Genomic DNA, 19,937 nt, shown 5'->3' on the forward strand with positions numbered 1-19,937 from the left:
TTGTTCCGCGTCTTTACAGGTCTGCTAGCTCAAGGTGGAACGAGCCGCGATCAAAGGTTGACCATCCGCGTTCTGGCCGGCACTTGGTGCGTTGCTTGTTTCGTTCTGGTGACAGCCTACAGTAGCGTCCTCATCTCATTTGTAACGTCACCTAATTACAAGCCGTTAATTCGATCCGTTCACGACATACCCAAAAACCCACAAATCAAAATCACTGTCAACCGAGGATGGTCTCCAGATCTTATTTTTTCGGTCAGTTCATATACTACTAGATACTACAGCACTACAGCAGTTTATGTCAAAGTATACAGCTATATAACTATACAGGCCTATATTAAGAAATCAACCTTAATATAATTAAATGACCTTAATTCTTTATTTTGCGGATAGAATGCAGCCGAAGGTACTTTCAAATATTTGGGAGATCAGCTAAGAAAGGAACCCGACTTACGTTGCAGCGTTACCGAGGAATGCTTGGAGCGAGTACGAAAAGGATCCAGCGCTTATGTCCAAGTAAAACTTCTATCGATATATAAGACATATTAAGCATTGTTGAATAATTATACATAAGATATTGTGTCCTCTATACAGGAATATAGAACCGTGCAGTCAAACATCGGCTTGGATTTGAAGAAAACTGGTAAATGCGATTTTACAATCGCAAAGGAACTCTTCTTTAGCTTTGGGGCCGGCCTGGCAGTTGCGAAGAATATGGACATTGAACATTATAACCGAGGGCAAGTTATCTTTAAAAGAAAAACATCATTTGAATTTCTTAAAATGAGCGTCATTCTTGTTCCCGACTCATACCTTGTTAAATTGTCAAGCAGATTGTTAAAGGCTCACCAAGCTGGATTGTTAGATTTATGGTTCAAACGAGATATGGTCGATGCGTCCCGTTGTCTGAATCCAATGGGTGATGTGGCCTCCAACAAACAGCGAGTGACACTTGCTGGTTTAAGCGGAGCCTTTGTCGTCCTGGCCTTTGGACTCGCATTGTCCGTGTTATGCTTTTGCGGTGAAGTAATTATCAAGCTTATTTCATCATCACGCAATAAAAGAGTGGTTCACTCCTGTTAACCAATTTTTCATGCATAATTCAATTTCAGTTCATCTCTATATGCGATGAAAATGATACATAACAAGCACGCCTACTCTCTTATTCTTTCACATATCCCCATATAAAAGCACTATACTCAGACAGAATAATTGTCTGCGCTTATTTTGGGGTTCACGTGTATCCTAAATCTAATATCTTAGAGTCAATGTCTGTTAAAAACCGCCACCATTTTCAACTTATAGCATTTTTGGTGGAAGCGAAATCCTAATGCACTAAATTATTACTCGGTCTTTACAAAATATACAAATTGTTGTTACAGAATTACCGATTATTGCAACCGTCATGCACCATCACATACAGCTGTTGCTAATAAATGTATATCACTGGAAAATTCAAATGTCGAACAACGTTGATTTTTTTAATTAATTTTGGGGAATAATTTTTCGGGACATTTTATTTTGGTAGGAAATTGCATTTATGTTTTCTCGAAACAGACATCCTTCTGGTCTATGGTCGTGAATAAGCGAAATTACCGAACGATATTGATTTAATGACTTCCTTTCGAAGCGGTATATCTTTGAGTGATGTTGTGCACCATAATGTCGCATTAGCACGCAATTGTCTCTAGGTGCTACATTTTTGCATTCACGGTGATGACGAAAATCCCGCCGAATCATGCTTACTGACCCATTATAAGGTTCTAATCTACTTGCCAGCTCTGTGTAATATATACCTCGCCAAGCGCAACAATTCAACGAATGGCATTTGAAATTAAAAGAACGGACTTCATACACTGTTTAAGCGCTTAGCGCATACAGATGTCCCGTTATAGAGTTGACGAAGCATTTCTCTCTTTTGTGGCCGAACCTCCGTTATGTTATGCCGACACCGGTAGTGCACATCACAGCACTACGGAACCGCCTCGGCATCATTTCCTCCCTTATCTTTTCCCCGTTTTACATTTTCCCCATTGCGGAACTTCATCAGAATTGACGAACATTATACAGTCGAGATTGTTTCAGTACCGGAGTCAGTTACCCACTGTCGTTCGACTGTTAATATCAACATCTAATACTGAAAGTTTATTTTTTTTATTACGAAAATGTTTATAAATTTGGTGATGTTGTTATTGGTGATGTTCACTCGGTCTCCAGGTCCGGTATCCGGACAGATCCTTCGCTTAGGGCACTGTCCTTCCTTCTCCGTCCTAAAGGATTTTGAAATGGATAAGGTACACTATTAATACGCAAACGAAATGTGATGATGGACAACCAGCACTTGACCAAGTTACATAACCTTGTTTTCTTAAAGTACTTAGGAACATGGTACCAAATTGAACGTTACTTTTCCTTCCCTGGAATGGGAGGCAAATGTTGGACCCAAACTTACTACCCCGATCCTGAAGTTGAGGGACGCTTCAAATTGAGAATGGATTATCGAGATTTTGTGTAAGTCAGTTACGTGTTCATGTCGAAACCGATATCTCGTAGTTTATCATAAGGAATAGCACTCTGAACAATCTTAAATAATCTTTTCGGCTCACAGAGTGGAGAATAAGATGACGACTGAAATGGATATTTACCAAGATATGGTAGACGATCCTGCCACATTGACTAGCCAGCTCTTCAGCATGCCATGTAATTTTATCAATCATTTTGATTTTACAATTCAGACAACCAACTAGCTATTTGTTTTTAAATAATTGATTGGCATTGCATACAAATAGTTACAGCGGATGACTATCAAGTGTTGAGTACTGATTATACAAATTACGCCGTCGAATACCGCTGTGAGGATCGTGGACTATTTCAACGTAGAGGTAATAAACTGACGTACAGAAAGTTAATATCTTTATACAAAGACATTATTACCTAATTTTCTGCAATTTTTGATGCCTCATTTTTTATCGAGCAAGAGTCTCTGTGGATCCTTTCAAGATCCCCCTTTCCGAAATCCTGGGTAATGAAGGAAGCCAAAAGTGTTGTTGCCAGTCTTGGACTCAAAATGTCTAGCCTTCGACCGGTGACGCAAGACTGTTTTCTACCTCATCGTGGACCATACTCCAACAGGCCCTACCAACAGCAGATCAAGAGAAATCATTTTATTCCGATGTATTCGCGAGCAGCAACTCATGAGCAGCAACAAAAACATAAATTTATTCAGTTACCAAAGCATCATAATTTCGCTTAATTTTAACTGCCAGTGCTCAAATAACAATCACTTTATTACAGTACCAACTTAGTATCTCAGACAAGCAGCGATGTCTCTATCTAATCCTTTATTCATTCCTAATTAACACAACAATTTCGAAGCCATCAGCCCCAATATGTTTTGTTTAGTTTGAATAGAAATTCAAATTCGCTTGAGGTTGCATACTTACGGAAGGCCAAATCCCCCCCCCCCCCAATTCTTAATAGCATTTGACTAATGCTATTATTATTTCACTTTTCGAAAAATAAATGAACTACAGGAAAAAAATGTGTGTTAATTCACTTAATTGTTTTTAAAATGTTTAGTGTTTATTTAACATAGGTTTTGTAAACCTTTTACTCAAATGGCCCACCTAGTGGCGAAATCGTCCAGCATGAATCCGTACCCCAACCATCTCGCGGCAAAAACGCTCTACCGGGAATCAGTTCAAACTAAATTTCCCCTAAATTTCCCGTGTATGCTTATGGGAATCGCGATTGCTCGGATAAGGTATAGGCAATATAGTTAATATACGTTTCCCCCCCCCCCCTTGCGTCACACAGCAGGGTACGTTCATTCATTCCGATCCGTTGTTGTTGTTTTTTTTTCTTAGAGACGAAGTACACCCGAGAACCTCGGTGGAAGTGGGATGACGAGAGAGACCTTTCTTATATGCTTGTATGTTTACTTCTTTCTCTCTCTTCATATTCTTATGCCATTAGATTTCTTTGTTGTTTGTTTATAGATTCGGGAGAGACTTGCACAACCGGTCCTTATGCACACACACACATTCTGTCCTACGTGTTATCCTTAACTCCTTTCGACTACCATTAAAAAAACATTGCGACAGTTTTGTATTCTTGTTTTGTTTCTTCATCAAATCAGTTGGCGGAGACCCACCCAGATGACGGACATGACAAAGACTCTGGAGCAGAAACCCACACCTGACACATTCCTGATTGGGGTTTGGCATCTAACAAGTCATTGGCAAACTACACACAGCACAAGATATCGAATTAATTTGAATCACGTTTCCTTGTCAATGGGCAAATTTTGATCTAAACCAGATACACACAACAAACCCAAAAGCGTTTTGAAGGTGGCGGTCACCTTCTCTCTCTCTCTCGACTTTTGCCTTTTATTAGTTGTTGCACATACACACACGAGCTCGACGGCCATATAATCTAGCCAGCCAGCCATGTCGCTACCGTGATGAATGGGCGGACGAGCGTGAAATATCTTCAATGCAGCAAAAGGCAACAGTTTCGACTCTTCGTTTACCTGTCCACCTCCATTCACAAAAATAAACGAATGAACTGTGCGTGTCGCCGGATTACGTTTCCCCCCTCGCTCTCCGACACTGTCACATTCTTTCCTGTCATACACACACAATTGTTTGAATATGGATGAGCTTCTTTTCTAATACCGCAGTGTGTGCGACTTGGTGTGCGACTTCTCCGTTTTATAAACAGGAAAAAAAAACTATTCACGCGAAAACTATGCGGCAATTTCTCCGGTGGCTGTTTTGGCCATTGCGGAATGGATGGGGGTGGACGAGATGGAGTGGCGTATGCTACGACGATTCCCTCCCCCACACGTGAGGGAGACTACATGAGTAAAAGACGGAGGAACGCTGGGGAGGAAATGAAGACCGTTCGGGTCGTCACCGGGAGCGCGTCAAGACCTTCTAAATAGAAGCAAAGAGAAAAACGTCGTTCTGATTTATAGATCGATCTCCAACTTTCTATACATAAATAAAACTCTTGATATGAAAGCGCGTCGTCCAGGAGTGGAGCTAGGAATCCTCCCAACAAGAAAATGAAACAGTCAAAAAGGGAGAAAATCGTCCCGGGTGAGTGGAGAGTCTCTTTGCCGGTATATAGCCTACGGGGCAAAAAGCGGTTTGCCAGATGTCATAAACACAATGAAAAACGAGCGTCTCTACGACCCTTTTCTCATATTTTTCCCTCCTTCTCTCTGTGTGAATATTATTTCTCAGCCACAACCTGCTTAAAAATCGAGATGCAATGCCGCCGTCCAGCACTGAAAGAAGCGATCGATTATGCGAATGATGGCTAAGAAAAAAAAAATGAACGCCAATCACCTCCCATATCAAATACAAAAGAAGACATAGGTTCACATAGGTTGCTTGCCCCATTTTATTCCGAGTGAACTTCACCAAAATAAAAATGTTTTTTTTTTTTTCTTATGTACACAGTAAATATCTTGGCTTACGTGACCAATGGCGATCCCGTGCGGCTTTGTCCGGCTTTGTCGAAAAAGACAATTCCCTTACCACATGGCTGATTCGGATCAGTGTGACCAATTTTACAAATGTAAGGATGGGCTGAAGAACTTTGTCAAGACAGACAGGTCTATGAGCCTGAGTCAAGTCTGTTTCATGATTCAAAGGGTTAAATGCGGCAGGAGGAAGCGCTTACGTGAGCAAAACATTTATAGTATTCTAATTATATAGGGTTAAACAATGACCACAAAAATCTTATATAAAAAAAGAATCGCCCCAAGGAAACGCTCTTTCCCCAAGACTATACACGGAAGATTTCCCATAGAAAATGAATGCTTCGCTTATAGTGAATGTGAACAAGGCACACCCACCAAAGTAGACTGCCCGCCAGGTAAACAACGTTGTGCCAAAATTCAAACGAGACATCTTATACTTAAAAAAAAAAAAAAGTTGTACTTATCTTGTCAGCATGCTGTTAACCAATAGATCATCGTAAAGATATTATACATTACGTTTTAGTTAAATTATTGTAACATTGTAGACTATTGTCAGAGATAAAGTTCATAGTTAAGCAAATGTGTAGGCCGCATTCACAGAGTTGATCACGAATTTTGGTGAGCGTTCGAGCGAGAGCTATAGCGCCTTGACGGAGAGAACTACTTTAATTCATTTAAAGAAAACGCGGGATTTCAAGAAAAATTCCGGGAGCCGAATTGATGTGAGTTGTTCTTGCTCCAGGGCGGGAGTGAGGGAAATCCCTACACACACAAATAACATTCGTACCGGTCGGTACTAAGAAACTGGTTTTGGGGGAAAACCATGAATTAGCTAGGTACTCGTATATAGACAGGAAACGAATCTTCCCGTGAAGGTGAGTTCATTCCTCCGTGGTATATAAATGTAACATTTCCGAACAACAACAAATGCACGCGTGACAGACAAGGAAAACGAGCAGACTCAAGTGCGTTCAGACACGTAGCTATATAAACCAGGCGCTAGCATTGACAAAAACATTCGAAATCGAGACGCAAACAAGGCTCCATCTCTTCTACAGCAGCGAAAATGTTCAGTTTCAAGGTATAGTAAAATTGGAACTAACGCAAATACGCGTTATAAAAGGAATATTATACCCGATAATTATTTCTCTCGATGACAGTGATCGATTCCGGAATTCTTCCGAACCAGAATTTATTACTTTTGCAAGACTTAGGCTATTGTAGCTGATGTTATTATCGTGATAACTTTATCGTGTCTGTGAGGCGGATACTTGCCGCCAGCACAGAAATATTTGACGAAAACACAAGATATCTTTTCCTCCAATATTCTGGATTTTTCCATCGAACTGATAGAGTGTGATAAAAAGTTACTTCTGTGTACAGATCGAACGATAGATAGTATGCATGTGATACGTGACAACCTTGGAAATGGCAATCGCTTCTTTTATTGTCCCGGAAACCGGAATCGGGAGTCTGATACTGTGTGTTGTCATTATTCCAATGTTTCTCCTGATTAGGTTTTTAACCCCCAGGGTAAGAAAAAAAACAACTGCCATTTCGTCAGATTCCCATAGACTGAAACATTTTTTTATTTTATAGAGACGATTAATGTTTCGACATCAAAACGATTTCTGTAGTCCAGGTATGTACGTAATGAACAATTTTTTTGGGGGGAAAGAATGCGATGAACCTTGATCAACTTCCGTTCAAATCGCCACTGCTGCATTGACCTTCGAGATTTGGTGTTTCGAAAATCCTGGGAAATTCGAGGTATCCGAATTTATGCAGATGGATTTTTGCGGGGATCTTGGAAATGTATTCCTGTTTTGTGAAATTTTGATCCTTATTCTATTTTTTTTTTTTTTTTTTGCTACTAAAAATGTTCCATACGATGATGCATTGCCATCTGTTGAATTTCCCAAGAAGCGACAGCATAAATTCAAAATTTACTGGCTCTTCAACCAGCTTTTCCCAATAATTTGTTCAGGAAATTTTTTTTAGCGCCAAACAATTTTGAAATTGGGTTGTTAGAAAATGCAATAGATGACGTAAGGCTCAACAACTACAATATGATGATAGAAAGAGACAGACAAAACATACGGAACGCCAAATGACCCCCTAAAATAATAGCACTCGACTAGTGCTATTTATTTTACAAATCACTTGAATAATATACACCTGGGTGGCGCCATCTAGCGGTTTCAATTGGCGTAACGGAATGTATCGATTTTTTCCAAAATGTACGTATTGATATCGATTGATAATCGTTTCCACAAGCGAAATGGTGGAAACTATTGGTGGAAAGATTCATGCTTCATTGAAAGTGTCAAGTATGGCTGTGTCGTGTTATCGTGTATGTTCGTGAATCGTGATAACGGTGAATCGTGATAACGGTGAATCGTGATAACGGTATAACTAACTGATATCTAAATTTACATGAGTTAACATAGTTATGCTTTCCAACTGAAGCACTTGACTTGATCAAGCAGTTAACTGTCGAGTTTGCCTTGGAGGATGTGACGTCTTTTGCTTCTGCCAGTAAATTATTCATTGCATACATTGTTACACTTGAAACTGATTTGTTTTTTTCAAATTAGGTCATATTACTTCTAATCATTTCAAGCAACATGTTATACCCATCATACCTCCACATGAAAGGACTGCTCTTACATCCCACGAAAGACTGGCTTCTGCAAGTAAATTATTCATTGCATACATTGTTACACTTGAAACTGATTTGTTTTTTTCAAATTAGGTCATATTACTTCTAATCATTTCAAGCAACATGTTATACCCATCATACCTTCACATGAAAGGACTGCTCTTACATCCCACGAAAGACTCCCCAGTTGGAGTGAACAAAACTCGATTTAGGAAATGATATCCAATCAAGTAACACTATTTATTATTATTTTTAATCATTATTTTCTATCCCAAAAATTTAATGCCTTGATTTTTTGTTTTTTTGTTATTGTTTTTCCCTTTTCGGGACAATGATTCAGTGAGGACATCTCAAAGGAACAGAGATTCAGGACTGGATTATATCATGCTCGCGATCAGTATGCTGTCGACCTTGAAGTTACTTATAACAGCTTGGGAGTCGGTGGAACAAAAATAAGAACGAGTACGATTTACGAGAATTCTCTAGACGGTCTTCACGACATATCTTCATGACCCTGGTAAATAGTAGAAGCTTACAATTTCGAGAGTTCGTTTGAAATTAACGATCATTTTCGTCTTTATCTAAGCAGCAGCTACGTAGTCCCACGTGAGGTTATGCCTGTCAAGTAATCAATGTCATTTAAGCTCGACTCTATCTTGGCCTTTTTCTTTTGACTTACGGTCGACAATAAAAAAGGCGTGCCTTGTTGTTCGGTAAGATCTTCTGTTTTCTGAATAATATTGATCTTCTTGTTTTCAGCGTAGCTAAATTGCGTGTAAGCAACTGAAAAACTAAATCACATTATTAATAACTACCTAATAAAACAGTAAATATGATTTTGAAAACTAGGAAAGAATAGTATGGACAGCGTGCCCTGGTCAGTTAATCGAGCCTGGCGTCATCCAACACTCGAGGCCAGCAGAAGGACGATCCATAGCTCCCCGGCCGAATTGCACTGGAGCGAATCGACGAAGTAGCCAGCATCCTTCTGAACTCAATTCAAAGTATTCCAATTCAAATATAACACACCGTAACGAATGCACAAATTTCGTCTTGTTTCTAACAGGTCTTTTCGATGTCCAACTTTGCTAATGGCGGGTCCGCGATTGCTGTCGCTTCTTCATTAGAATCAAACTTGTGGTTTCAAGGCGACCGAAAAGAAATAACACTGGGCGGTGTTAAGCGATAGATGCTTTTTTTTTCGTAACAACTTCTGGAGGCTTATTGCATTCTTCAAAGCCTTCTTTTGATGTGAGTTGTTGTTTACAAGTGATTCATTTGACCAAAACATAATAACGCTCTCGTTACCAATAGTTCTGTCAAATCAAGAAGGGGGACTATCGGCATTCAGCTTTCTTCGTTGGAAATATGTTCCGCCAGTTTTCTGTTTCTTCCGGCTCTCTACTACGGATGTTTTTATTCGATGCTGGCGGTCAATTCTTTCAACCCGGAACTTTCGTCGTTTAATAACTCAACATTGTCGTGGCGCATTTACCCCTAACCTAAATCATAAGTTCCTTACGTTGATATTTTGCGATGCTGTGTGGATGAGAAATGAATACATGTGTATTTACGAAACCAAATGTTTTATTTCAATTTTCATCTGTTTGAGTTATTGCCATCACCTCATGACGAAGTCGGCGATATTTCCGCATTGCAATTGGTAGCCTACACAGCAAATGCCCGTATTTTCTTTGAAGGCGTCGTTCTACTCGCCGGTCGATTTGGAACTCAATTTCTGGGACTTCCACTGCTTCTCCGTTTATGGATGGGTCTTGTGTTAGGCCTCCGTGCCGTCGCTACATCGAATATTTACTTTAAGCTAAGACAAAGAGGGGACTAAACACGGGAGTTTGAATGGAACACGAATTGAGTTTGTATTCCTGGCTTTGCCACAATTTAATGATATTAGACTGGGAAGGGACTTGACAGATGGAGGGTCGGGTGCCAGCCGGCCCGTATCAAAACGAAAGGGACAAGTCGAGAGAAGGTGAATAGCCGGATGCCAGGCGACTAGACGGAAAGTGTTTAAGTTTGGTTTTAAGAGACACACGTCTCAGCGACACAGTTTACTGAGAAGAAGTGAAAAAAAGATGGAAAAGATTATACGCGGTAGACAATGAAACATAAAGGGAGGGGAAGCTTCTTTGTCCGCGATGCGTTGCCAAACAGGGCTAATTTAGACGTCTTGCACATTGCCGGCCCTGTTTCCGTCTTCGGAAACATCCTGCTCGTCTTCTTCCAAGAGGCAAAGCTTGTGGACCGACCGGGTGTACAGATGAGTGGTGCAGGTAACGTCAGATGCTGAACGGCGACGCTTGGAGGTGGATGGAATGGCTCGAACGACTCTGACGTCGGCGGATCGGACGAATCCGTCGGGACCTTGCTGGACACTGACGACGCGACCGATCGGCCATGATCCGCGAGGGGAATTGGGCGTGACGACGAGAACTAAATCGTTGACGGCCAGATTCCGTCGCGAACGAAGCCACTTTCTTCTTTCGATGCCGTTGGGGACATATTCTCGGAGCCACCGGTTCCAGAAATGCGTTATCAGCTCCTGGGCTTGTTCGTAACGTCTTCGACTGGAAATTTTGGCGTCTGGAGGAGAATCAAGGTTACATCCTGGATGAGCCCGCAGCAGCAGAAAATGGTTTGGTGTGATGGCTTCTAAGTCGTTCGGGTTGACGCTGACGTGAGTCAACGGCCGAGAATTTAGGAGCGCTTCGGCTCCGACGATAGCCGTGACGAGGACGTCTTCGGTGACAGATCGATTGTTGAGAATACCTCGCAGGGCGGTTTTTGCGGATTTAATCAATCGCTCCCATGAGCCGCCAAAGTGAGGAGCTACGGGTGGACTGAATCTCCATTCAATTGGTTGGTTTTTGAGTTTTTCAATCTTCTGCACCAACTCGGCTTCGTTCCAGCGGGAAAGGGCGCGGTTGATTTCTTGCTCACCGGCCACGAGATTTGTTCCGTTGTCGCTGTAGCAAAGTTGAGGGACGCCGCGACGATCAGCAAAACGGGAAAAGGCGTTGATGAAAGAGTCCATATCGAGGGAATCGGCGACTTCAAGATGTACAGCTCGGGTGTCTAGGCATGTAAACATCACACCATAGCGCTTGACAGATCTTCTAAAGATGACGACGGAAAATGGGCCGAAAAGGTCGATTCCGACGTTGGTAAAAGCGGGAAGATGAGTTTGCAGGCGACTAGCAGGCAGTGGGCCCATCAGTGGTGGCGCTGGTTGACTATTACGAAGCTTGCACGTAAAGCACTTTCGAATGACACGATTGATTGAAGCTCGAGGATGAAGGACATGGTATTTTGCCCGAAGTGCGTGAAGCGTAGGCTCTGTTGACGCATGGATGAGAAGTTTGTGTGTGTCGGTGATGACCATAGTGGACAGTTGACTGTCGGAAGATAGCACAATTGGGTGTTTCGTATCTTCCGGCAGAGACGCGTGTTGCAGCCGACCACCGACTCTGATGATTCCGAACGGATCTAAGAATGGGGTAAGATTGGCCAGGGATGAAGCTGTTGGTACTGGTCGTCCTTTGGCCAAACACCGGAACTCGTCATCGAAGAAATGCCGTTGATCGACACGAATAATGAAGCGGAGTGCTTCGCGAAGTTCAGGAGCTTTGACGTAAGGAGCCAACTGTCGATTTTTCGGATTGATGTGACGATTGTTGACGAACCGGAGTAGCCAAGCGACGATGCGTTTCAACTTGTGTAAATTTGAAGATTGTTGAATTAAGTTGAAGACGGGATGGTCGTTGGTCACTTGAACGAAGCCGACCCATTTTGCCGGCGACACTTCGGGATCGTCTGATGATGGTTCGGCTATCACGCCTGTTGAGGGCCAAGAAGATTGAGGCAAGGCGAGAAAATCTGGGCCACGGAACCATCTGTGTTGAGTTGTGAGATGAGTCGCTGGAATGCCGCGGGAACAATCATCGGCCGGATTCAATTCGCCTGGGATGTGGCGCCACTGAGAAGCGGCACTGCTTTCGATAATTTCGGTAATCCGGTGTGCGACGAACGCGTGATACTTGCACGATGTTGAGTGAATCCATTGAAGCACGGTTTGAGAATCACACCAGTAGATAACTTGTGCTGCGATGGGTCCAAGCTCCTTGATGGCGGAATCACATAATCGGACGCCCAGCACTGCGCCTTGTAGCTCCAAACGCGGAATAGAAAGCTGGCGTAACGGCGCAACTCTTGCTTTTGCGAGAAGAAGGTTGAGGCGAAAATGTCCGTTTGGATATTCGGCTCGCAGGTAGACACAGGCGCCGAAACCGACCTCGGATGCGTCGGAACAAACATGAAGCTCGTAGGAGATGGGCTTTTCTTGTAGCCGGAAGCAACGCGGAATCTTGATGGAGGCGATTGCTGAAAGTTCCTTTGCCCATGCCATCCAAATTTCAAGCAGTGTAGGAGGCAATGGATCGTCCCAATCCGCGCCGGATCGCCAAATTTCTTGAAGCAGGATTTTGGCTGTCATTACGACTGGAGAGAGAAATCCGAGTGGGTCAAAGACGGAAGCTACTTCTTGGAGAACTTCACGTTTGGTTTTGGCTTGGATTTTGATCGACGATTTAAAGTTGAACGCATCTTGTTGACAATTCCAGAGCAGGCCAAGAGTCCGTTCGATTGGAAGTTTGTCGGCGTCGAGATCGAGTGACCGTGAAAGATCGGAATGATCGACGGTGGCTAAGACGGATCGGGAAGATGAAAGCCATTGGACCATGTTGAAGCCGCCGAGTTTTAACAATGCTGAAACGTCACGTAATTTTGTGATAGCTTCTTCTTCTGTCTCCGTGGAATCTAGATAATTGTCGACGTAGATATTTTTGGATACTGAATCGGCGACGTCGGGGAAGCGGCTGCCGAAATCTTCTGCTGTTTTTCTCAGCGCGTAGATGCAGCTGGTTGGAGACGATACGGCACCAAAGACGTGAACTGTCATTTGGTATTCTTTCGGTTCTCCTACGTCACCAGGGTTTTTCCAAAGAAAGCGGAAAAGAGATTGTTGCTGTTTGGGGACGAGCACCTGGTGGTACATTTTCTCTATATCGCCGGATATTGGAACGGGAAACTGCCGGAAGCGAAGAAGGACGCCAATTAGACACGTTAGCAGATCGGGACCTTTGAACAATTGTTCATTCAGCGACGTTCCTTTGTAACGAGCGGATGGATTGAATACCACACGAACTTTTTCCGGTTTGTTTGGATTTGTGACGCCATGATGCGGAAGGTACCAGGTGAAGCCTTTGCGGATAGAGTTGTTGACGTCCAATAGTACTGCGTGTCCGAGGGAAATGTATTCGTTCATCACGCGGGAATATCTTTCGGCGAATGCTGTATCACGGGCGAAGCGCTTCTCCAGCGAGTTGAAATGACGAACGGCGACTTCACGATTATTCGGAATGTTGATTTTGGGATCACGAAGCATTAGTCCGACTTCGTACCTTTCTCCAGTGTGACGCGTCGTCTGCTCCAGTATTTTCAATGCTGCTTTGTCGTCCAGTGATGAAGGCAAAGATGTTGACGGACGAACACCGAAACTTTCTGTGAGCCAGAATTGATTGACGACGTCGTGTAAAGCTTGATCGGAGAGTTGCTGGGTGATCGAAAGCGCGTTGATGTGAAGAGGTGGATGCAAAGCGGCGGTTGCCACTGGTCCGGTAACACACCAACCAAAATGAGTTTTGATTCCATCCGGGGCTTCAACTCCGTCGGCTGGATAGCGGGAATCTAGCACATCGTGGACACGGAGCACATCACGTCCTAAAAGAACGCCTATTTCTTTGGTGTCCGCGTTGATTGGCTCGATGTCGCAGAGATGATTCCATTGATGTTTTACTGCCGGCCAATTAAGGCTGGTTGTTTGGATTTGTAGACGCGGGACTGTGTACGCAGACTTGACTTCGAAAGAGCGGCTGGAATCGGTGGTGAGAATGTTGAAAGATACACATTTCACTATATTCTTCGGATCGTTTCCGTGAAAAGTTGCTAAAGGTGATGACTGCGTAGGACCGTCGAGTTTCAGCTTTTTTGATATTTTCTCGAGGATCAATGATGCTTGGCTTCCTTGATCCAAGATGCCTACTGTGTTGACCTGGATTCCGTTAGCTTCAATAATGACTGGAACCGTTAGCAGCAGGGTGGTGATTGAATCTCCTTCGACGGTGTGCGTTCCAACGCCCTTTTTGGTTGTTTTCTTGTTTTCTTGTGTCTCGGATTTTTCTTCTTTTGGTGTCTTTGCTTTATCTTTAAAGGACACGTTGAGGCTTGGAGCGCCGTGGAGAAGTGGGTGGTGATGGGCGGTGCATTCTTCGACGTTGCATTTCGTTTTATTGAAGCATTCTTTCGTCCAATGTCCTTTAGTTAGGCACCGTAGACAGCAGTTAAACTCCTTGATGATCTTCATCCTTTCTTCTAACGATAAGGCTGCGAACTTTGGGCACGATGAAAGGCGGTGGTCTCCTCTGCACAGGAGGCACGTCAAGGTTTTGCTTCCATCGTTTTGTTTGGCTGCTGTTGAGGGCGGAGCGGCTGGTTTGTGACCGATGATGTTGATTGAAGGCGGATGCTTCGGCTTTCGGTCCGTTTGCTGTCGGCCCGGCTTTTGGTTGCTTTTGCTGGACGGGGGCGATGATGTTGGAGAAATCGAACAATGCTTGGCCATCATTTCTCCTTTGACGATTAGGTGGATCCAGCTTGAGAAGTCTTGAAGGGTTAGGCAGACTGGGTGACTCTTGACTATCTTTTTCCCCCACCTGCTTTGTAACTCCGCTGGAAGCTTGGCCAAAATTAGCTCGAGGATGCCGGATGCTTTCAGCTCGTGTTCGTAACCTCCGTTCTTCAAAGATGAAACGGCTCCATTGAGAGTTTGGGAGAATTTGAGCAATGTTTTGTAATCGTTGTTGTTCACTTTTGGCAGCTCGATCAGAGACTGGATGTAGGCTCTTGAGACGATCTGAGGATGTCCATAGGTGTTTTCGAGCTCGGTCAAAGCTTCACTGTACAAAGCCGAGCTGCTGAGAGAGTCGCCTAGTCCATTTCGGATGTCTTCTGACAAGGATCGCTTGAGCAACGCCATTTTTTCTGTTGATGATAAACTGTTGTTGGAGTGGACCAAATCTCTGAAGATTGCAATAAAGTCGGGCCACTTCTTGGGATCGCCGTCGTAGGGTTTTAAGTCCAATTTGGGAAGACGAAAAACTGATCTTGTGTTGTGGTTTGACTCGGTGGAATCTTTCGTTGACGACAATAAATTGTCGTTGTGGGCCGTCCATTGCTTGAAGTTGATCGGTTCCTCTTCGGTTTGACGATTTGGATTTGACGCGGTCTGGAACAAATTGTCAAATGGATTGGCTCCTCTGGTTGGTTCGAATTGCGTGGGCTTGAAGGAGGTGTACGGTTGTTTTAAGAGAGAACTGACGGGAATTTTGCTTTGTTGTTCTTGGATCTTCTGATTCAGTTTTTGTTCACTCTCACGCCTTTCTTTTTTTTCTAGCCTCAGCAACCGATCCTTTTCTTGTGCGGCTTCAAACAGCTCCTTTTGCTTTTGTTTTTGGACCTCCAGCGCGGTTCTGATTTTTTTGTTTTCTTCAGCTATCTCGTTGGCACGTTTTTCCGCTTCGTTTACTGCTTCTTGATTAGCTGTGGTGTACTTGCTGGATTGTCGCTCTCTTTCTTCTTCAACGGCTTTCTTGATCTTTTCTTTTTCGTCTATCTTCATTTGTTGGATTTGCTTTTCTAGTTGTTCACGTTGACGCTTTTCTTCTTCGCGTTGACGCCTTTCTTCTTCGCGCTGACGCCTTTCCTCTTGTAAAGCTTTAGCGTCTTGGTTTGAGACTGAGCTGGATGGTGATACGGAATGGTGATCTGCTGGTCGATTGGGCGGATCCGGTTGCGCTGGATAGACGGTGGCGTTTGACTGGATGCCGAGTGACCGTTGAGACGCATGGCCGATGGATACTGCGGATGGCGGACGGGATGTTCTTTCTAAATAACGGTCGATGATTTCAAATATCGATTCTGCATCTTCTCCAAGTTCTTTCACCCATTCGTCGTCTCGTTCATCTTCTTCTTCTTTCGAATCACAATATTGCTGATGAATTGAAAGACAGTCGGCGATAGTCGTGGAAAATTCTGTCCTCATGAACTTGAGTTCGGTGCGACTTTTTTTATTACGCACGTGATTGATGATTTTGTTTCCTTGTCTGGTCGCACGAGCCTTTTCGGTTGTTCTTGCTTGCTTCAGCGCCCTTGTGTCTTCAAATAGTGGGTATTCATCGGTGCGATCTGGCGGCCTTAGGTCGAACAATGGTGGATTACGATCGGTCTGATCCGGCTGCCTTAGGTCATCCAAAGGTGGATATCGGTCGGTGTACTCCGTCTGCATTTCTTGCGCTCGACTTGGTGGGCGCGAAGTCTGAGTGTCGTTATTGGGCGATGAATTGGCGGTTGACATGTTGGAAATGAAGTTTTTTTTTTTTTTTTTAAGAAAATTCAGTAGGACCAATGAGAAGCTAGCCCAATGGACCACGAGGGATCTAGGACTTGGCTCTTAGGACCGTTTTTTTTTTTTTTTAACTGAATATAAAAGTGAGAACAGCAAGCTCAACGAATGATAGCCCAATGAGCCTTGAAAAAGACTTAGGACCGATCACTAGGACCGTGTGTTACACGAAACAGGATGCAAATCTTGATCTTGAGATGTACTGGCTTTGGAATCTTCTTCAGGTTCAGCGGCTGAGTCTTCTTGTTTTCTTTGTTTTGCCGCTTCTTCTTATTCTCGTTCGGCCAGAATAACTTGCAATATTCTTTCTGCTTCTTGAATGGCCGCGTTGATTGCGGCTTGTCTTGCTTGCTGATTGGGTTGATCGTCGATCTCTCTTTGCCGTATCTGCTGCACTTGTTGTTGACGTCGAGCGACTCTTCTTTCCTCGTGAACAGCGGCCTGGATGGCGCGGGAAATTGGGCTGTTGCGGCGACGAGGCAGTTTTGAAACGTCACGGCCACGTGGCCTCTTCGAGAAAAAGAAAAGGGAGGGTGGGCGCTTGGCAACACGTAAGAGATTAACGGAAACAAAAGATTATTTTTTTTTAAATGGCGAAATTTACTATTAAATGGAATTTATTTGATGGTTGGATTAGATTACAATCTACAACTGCCGCATGAGCAGTTCTACAAGAGAAAATTTTACTCGAATGCTAAACGTGAGCAATCAAAGAATACCGCAAGCACCTGCTGTTAAGCAAGTTTTTTTTTTTTTTCTAGTGGCCTGCTTTTGATCGTGAATTAACATGGGCAAGTTGTGAAATTATCGGCAAGACCTGCTCTGAGCACGCAACACGTGGGCTCACCAAGTCTTACCACACCAATATAAATATCCGACCAACAAATAAATTGACTGAGAAAAGAGATGCCAAAAGGAAGTAGTAAGACTCGCTATGATCGCGCAACACGTGGGCTGCTCAAGTCTTATTACTTACAAAAATTTACGAGAGCAAATGTGGGGAGAGCACTTGACGATGCGGTTGTCGGCAGCGAGAGAGAGAAAGCGTCGTCTGCTACTGAGTGGCTCCCCCTGGGTTCCCGATTCCCTTCCTCTCGGCAGCGTTGCCAGATAAATTTAAATGGAGCCTGCTGATTCTAATGAAATTACTTCGCAAAAAATATTAGGCAATATGCTAGCTAGACAAAATCACCAAGTGGTTTTAATTTGCAATGAATAAAATTAGAAAATGAGTTTAAGGGGGGATCGAGATTTTTTTTTTTTTTTTTTTACGAGGTTTTTTCCCTTCTGTTTTTAGACCCAGAAATTAAATTCTCAAAGGGAAATTGTCTACCTGTTGAGATGTCGGAGATAAATATGGATTACTCTGACGGTGGATGACGCCGCGCGCTTGGTCGTCAACCAATTTCAATGGATCGGGGGGAGGATTTTTTACGGGTTCTAACGCAATGTCTTTGCACGGTCTGTACGGGACTTTACATTAAAGCGAGTAAATTTTTTGATTCGAAACGCAAGGTTACTACACAAAGTGTGCAATACTTGCTCTACGAGTGAGTTTAAATTTTTTTTTTTTTTTCTTTTTTGATTCGAAACGCAGGGTCGATGCACGAAATGTGCACGACTTGCTGTACGATTGGATTTTACTTTTTTGTAGGGTTCAAAACGCAAGGTCGATGCACCAAATGTGTTAGGCCTCCGTGCCGTCGCTACATCGAATATTTACTTTAAGCTAAGACAAAGAGGGGACTAAACACGGGAGTTTGAATGGAACACGAATTGAGTTTGTATTCCTGGCTTTGCCACAATTTAATGATATTAGACTGGGAAGGGACTTGACAGATGGAGGGTCGGGTGCCAGCCGGCCCGTATCAAAACGAAAGGGACAAGTCGAGAGAAGGTGAATAGCCGGATGCCAGGCGACTAGACGGAAAGTGTTTAAGTTTGGTTTTAAGAGACACACGTCTCAGCGACACAGTTTACTGAGAAGAAGTGAAAAAAAGATGGAAAAGATTATACGCGGTAGACAATGAAACATAAAGGGAGGGGAAGCTTCTTTGTCCGCGATGCGTTGCCAAACAGGGCTAATTTAGACGTCTTGCACAGGTCTTCCTCAATATATTGCTCAAAATCAATATCCTATTTTAATAAAGGAAGCATTTCAAATAATTACGAAACATATTTCAACCTTGAAAACACTCACCTGTACTAACTCAGTAAATCTCCTTCTTTCCAATACTGATCTTCTCCGTAATGAGGTCAGCCCTCTCATGAACATGCGGACAGGAGACATTGATGAGGGTGCTGTGCGGATAGAGTGAAGGTTCCACGCATCAACAAATTCTTCCACATGTTGCTGAATGATTGGGAGGAAAATCACATGAAGGCAATAGAGATCCAGTTCCGAAATGCTACTTAGGATACATTTTCTCTCCATTTTCCTATGAAACAAGAAAGTGTTAGTATTTATCAATGTTTTAAATAACGTTTTGGAAATTACATGAAAAGTTCATAAAAAATAGAAGTGCAGGCATTCCACACGTCTTGCCAAAGACGCTCAATCCTCTGGTTATGTACTGATCTCCCTGTCATAAAACTACCGCGGTTTAATCCACGGTGAATCAGCATAAACTGTCCAACCAGAACATTTTCCCCGCCGTGATCGGCCCTAAATGGTGTTTAATCAACGGAATATGAAATATTTTCAAGAACAAATAGGATATGTAGGAAAGTAATACCTAACACGACTTGGAACGCCGTACTTCCTCACCCCATCTAAAAACCCATCAAAAACTGTTCTTGATCTGTTGTTGTTCGCGACTTTTAAAAAGAATATGAGCCGTGAAAATCCATCGATTCCGCCATGGAATACGAAACGCCACCTATCAATATGATGAATGTAGTTGATTAGAAAAGGAACATAAATGAAACCATTAACACTCACATGATAAGATTATGGTTCCCATAAAAATGGATGACGGATAATGGAGCACTTTGAAAATTGATTTTGAGCAATATATTGAGGAAGACCCATCCATAAACGGAGAAGCAGTGGAAGTCCCAGAAATTGAGTTCCAAATCGACCGGCGAGTAGAACGACGCCTTCAAAGAAAATACGGGCATTTGCTGTGTAGGCTACCAATTGCAATGCGGAAATATCGCCGACTGCGTCATGAGGTGATGGCAATAACTCAAACAGATGAAAATTGAAATAAAACATTTAGTTTTGTAAATATACATGTATTCATTTG

The 19,937-nt window shown here is 43.1% G+C and overlaps 3 protein-coding genes and 1 long non-coding RNA gene across 10 annotated transcripts in view; all 4 read left to right on the forward strand.

The window, feature by feature from the left end:
* The window catches only part of LOC124348545 (ionotropic receptor 93a-like), a 29,016-nt gene extending 27,874 nt beyond the window's left edge, over window positions 1-1,142 (forward strand). The window contains exons 6-10 of the mRNA XM_046798775.1: window positions 20-252; window positions 391-513; window positions 592-737; window positions 831-1,023; window positions 1,110-1,142. Coding sequence (XP_046654731.1) covers window positions 20-252; window positions 391-513; window positions 592-737; window positions 831-1,023; window positions 1,110-1,142 — 728 coding nt within the window. The remainder of the gene's footprint in view (window positions 1-19; window positions 253-390; window positions 514-591; window positions 738-830; window positions 1,024-1,109) is intronic.
* An 874-nt stretch (window positions 1,143-2,016) lies between these two features.
* LOC124351097 (apolipoprotein D-like) lies at window positions 2,017-3,523 on the forward strand. The gene is made up of 5 exons (XM_046801860.1): window positions 2,017-2,291; window positions 2,372-2,508; window positions 2,606-2,697; window positions 2,787-2,879; window positions 2,976-3,523. Exons 1-5 carry the CDS (start codon window positions 2,163-2,165, stop codon window positions 3,248-3,250), a joined length of 726 nt encoding a protein of 241 aa, XP_046657816.1. The 5' UTR covers window positions 2,017-2,162; the 3' UTR covers window positions 3,251-3,523.
* Window positions 3,524-6,432: 2,909 nt separating this feature from the next.
* The window catches only part of LOC124351155 (neuropeptide-like protein 32), a 58,918-nt gene continuing 45,413 nt past the window's right edge, over window positions 6,433-19,937 (forward strand). For both annotated transcript variants that reach the window (XM_046801919.1, XM_046801920.1), the window contains exon 1: window positions 6,433-6,572. In XM_046801919.1, coding sequence (XP_046657875.1) covers window positions 6,558-6,572 — 15 coding nt within the window. In that variant the 5' untranslated portion in view covers window positions 6,433-6,557. The remainder of the gene's footprint in view (window positions 6,573-19,937) is intronic.
* LOC124351156 lies at window positions 7,804-19,919 on the forward strand. Of its 6 annotated transcripts, none has more exons than XR_006921405.1 (9): window positions 7,804-7,884; window positions 7,961-8,029; window positions 8,089-8,187; window positions 8,247-8,383; window positions 8,494-8,670; window positions 8,743-8,866; window positions 9,003-9,157; window positions 9,220-9,404; window positions 9,468-9,724. It is a non-coding gene; the product is annotated as an uncharacterized LOC124351156 (long non-coding RNA). The 6 variants fall into 6 exon arrangements; XR_006921402.1 differs by having other exon boundaries at window positions 7,810-7,868; XR_006921406.1 differs by having other exon boundaries at window positions 7,811-7,900.

The sequence above is a fragment of the Daphnia pulicaria genome, chromosome 7, assembly GCF_021234035.1.
Source record: "Daphnia pulicaria isolate SC F1-1A chromosome 7, SC_F0-13Bv2, whole genome shotgun sequence".
In the NCBI taxonomy this organism is placed as follows: Eukaryota; Metazoa; Arthropoda; class Branchiopoda; order Diplostraca; family Daphniidae; genus Daphnia; species Daphnia pulicaria.

What these genes read in the sequence shown, in the direction of transcription:
- LOC124351097 (XM_046801860.1), top strand. Translation starts at nt 2,163, where the DNA reads ATGTTTATAAATTTGGTGATGTTGTTATTGGTGATGTTCACTCGGTCT. An exon ending in ATGGATTATCGAGATTTTGT is followed by an intron (nt 2,509 to 2,605) that starts GTAAGTCAGTTA and finishes TTCGGCTCACAG; the next exon opens with AGTGGAGAATAAGATGACGA. An exon ending in CCAGCTCTTCAGCATGCCAT is followed by an intron (nt 2,698 to 2,786) that starts GTAATTTTATCA and finishes GCATACAAATAG; the next exon opens with TTACAGCGGATGACTATCAA.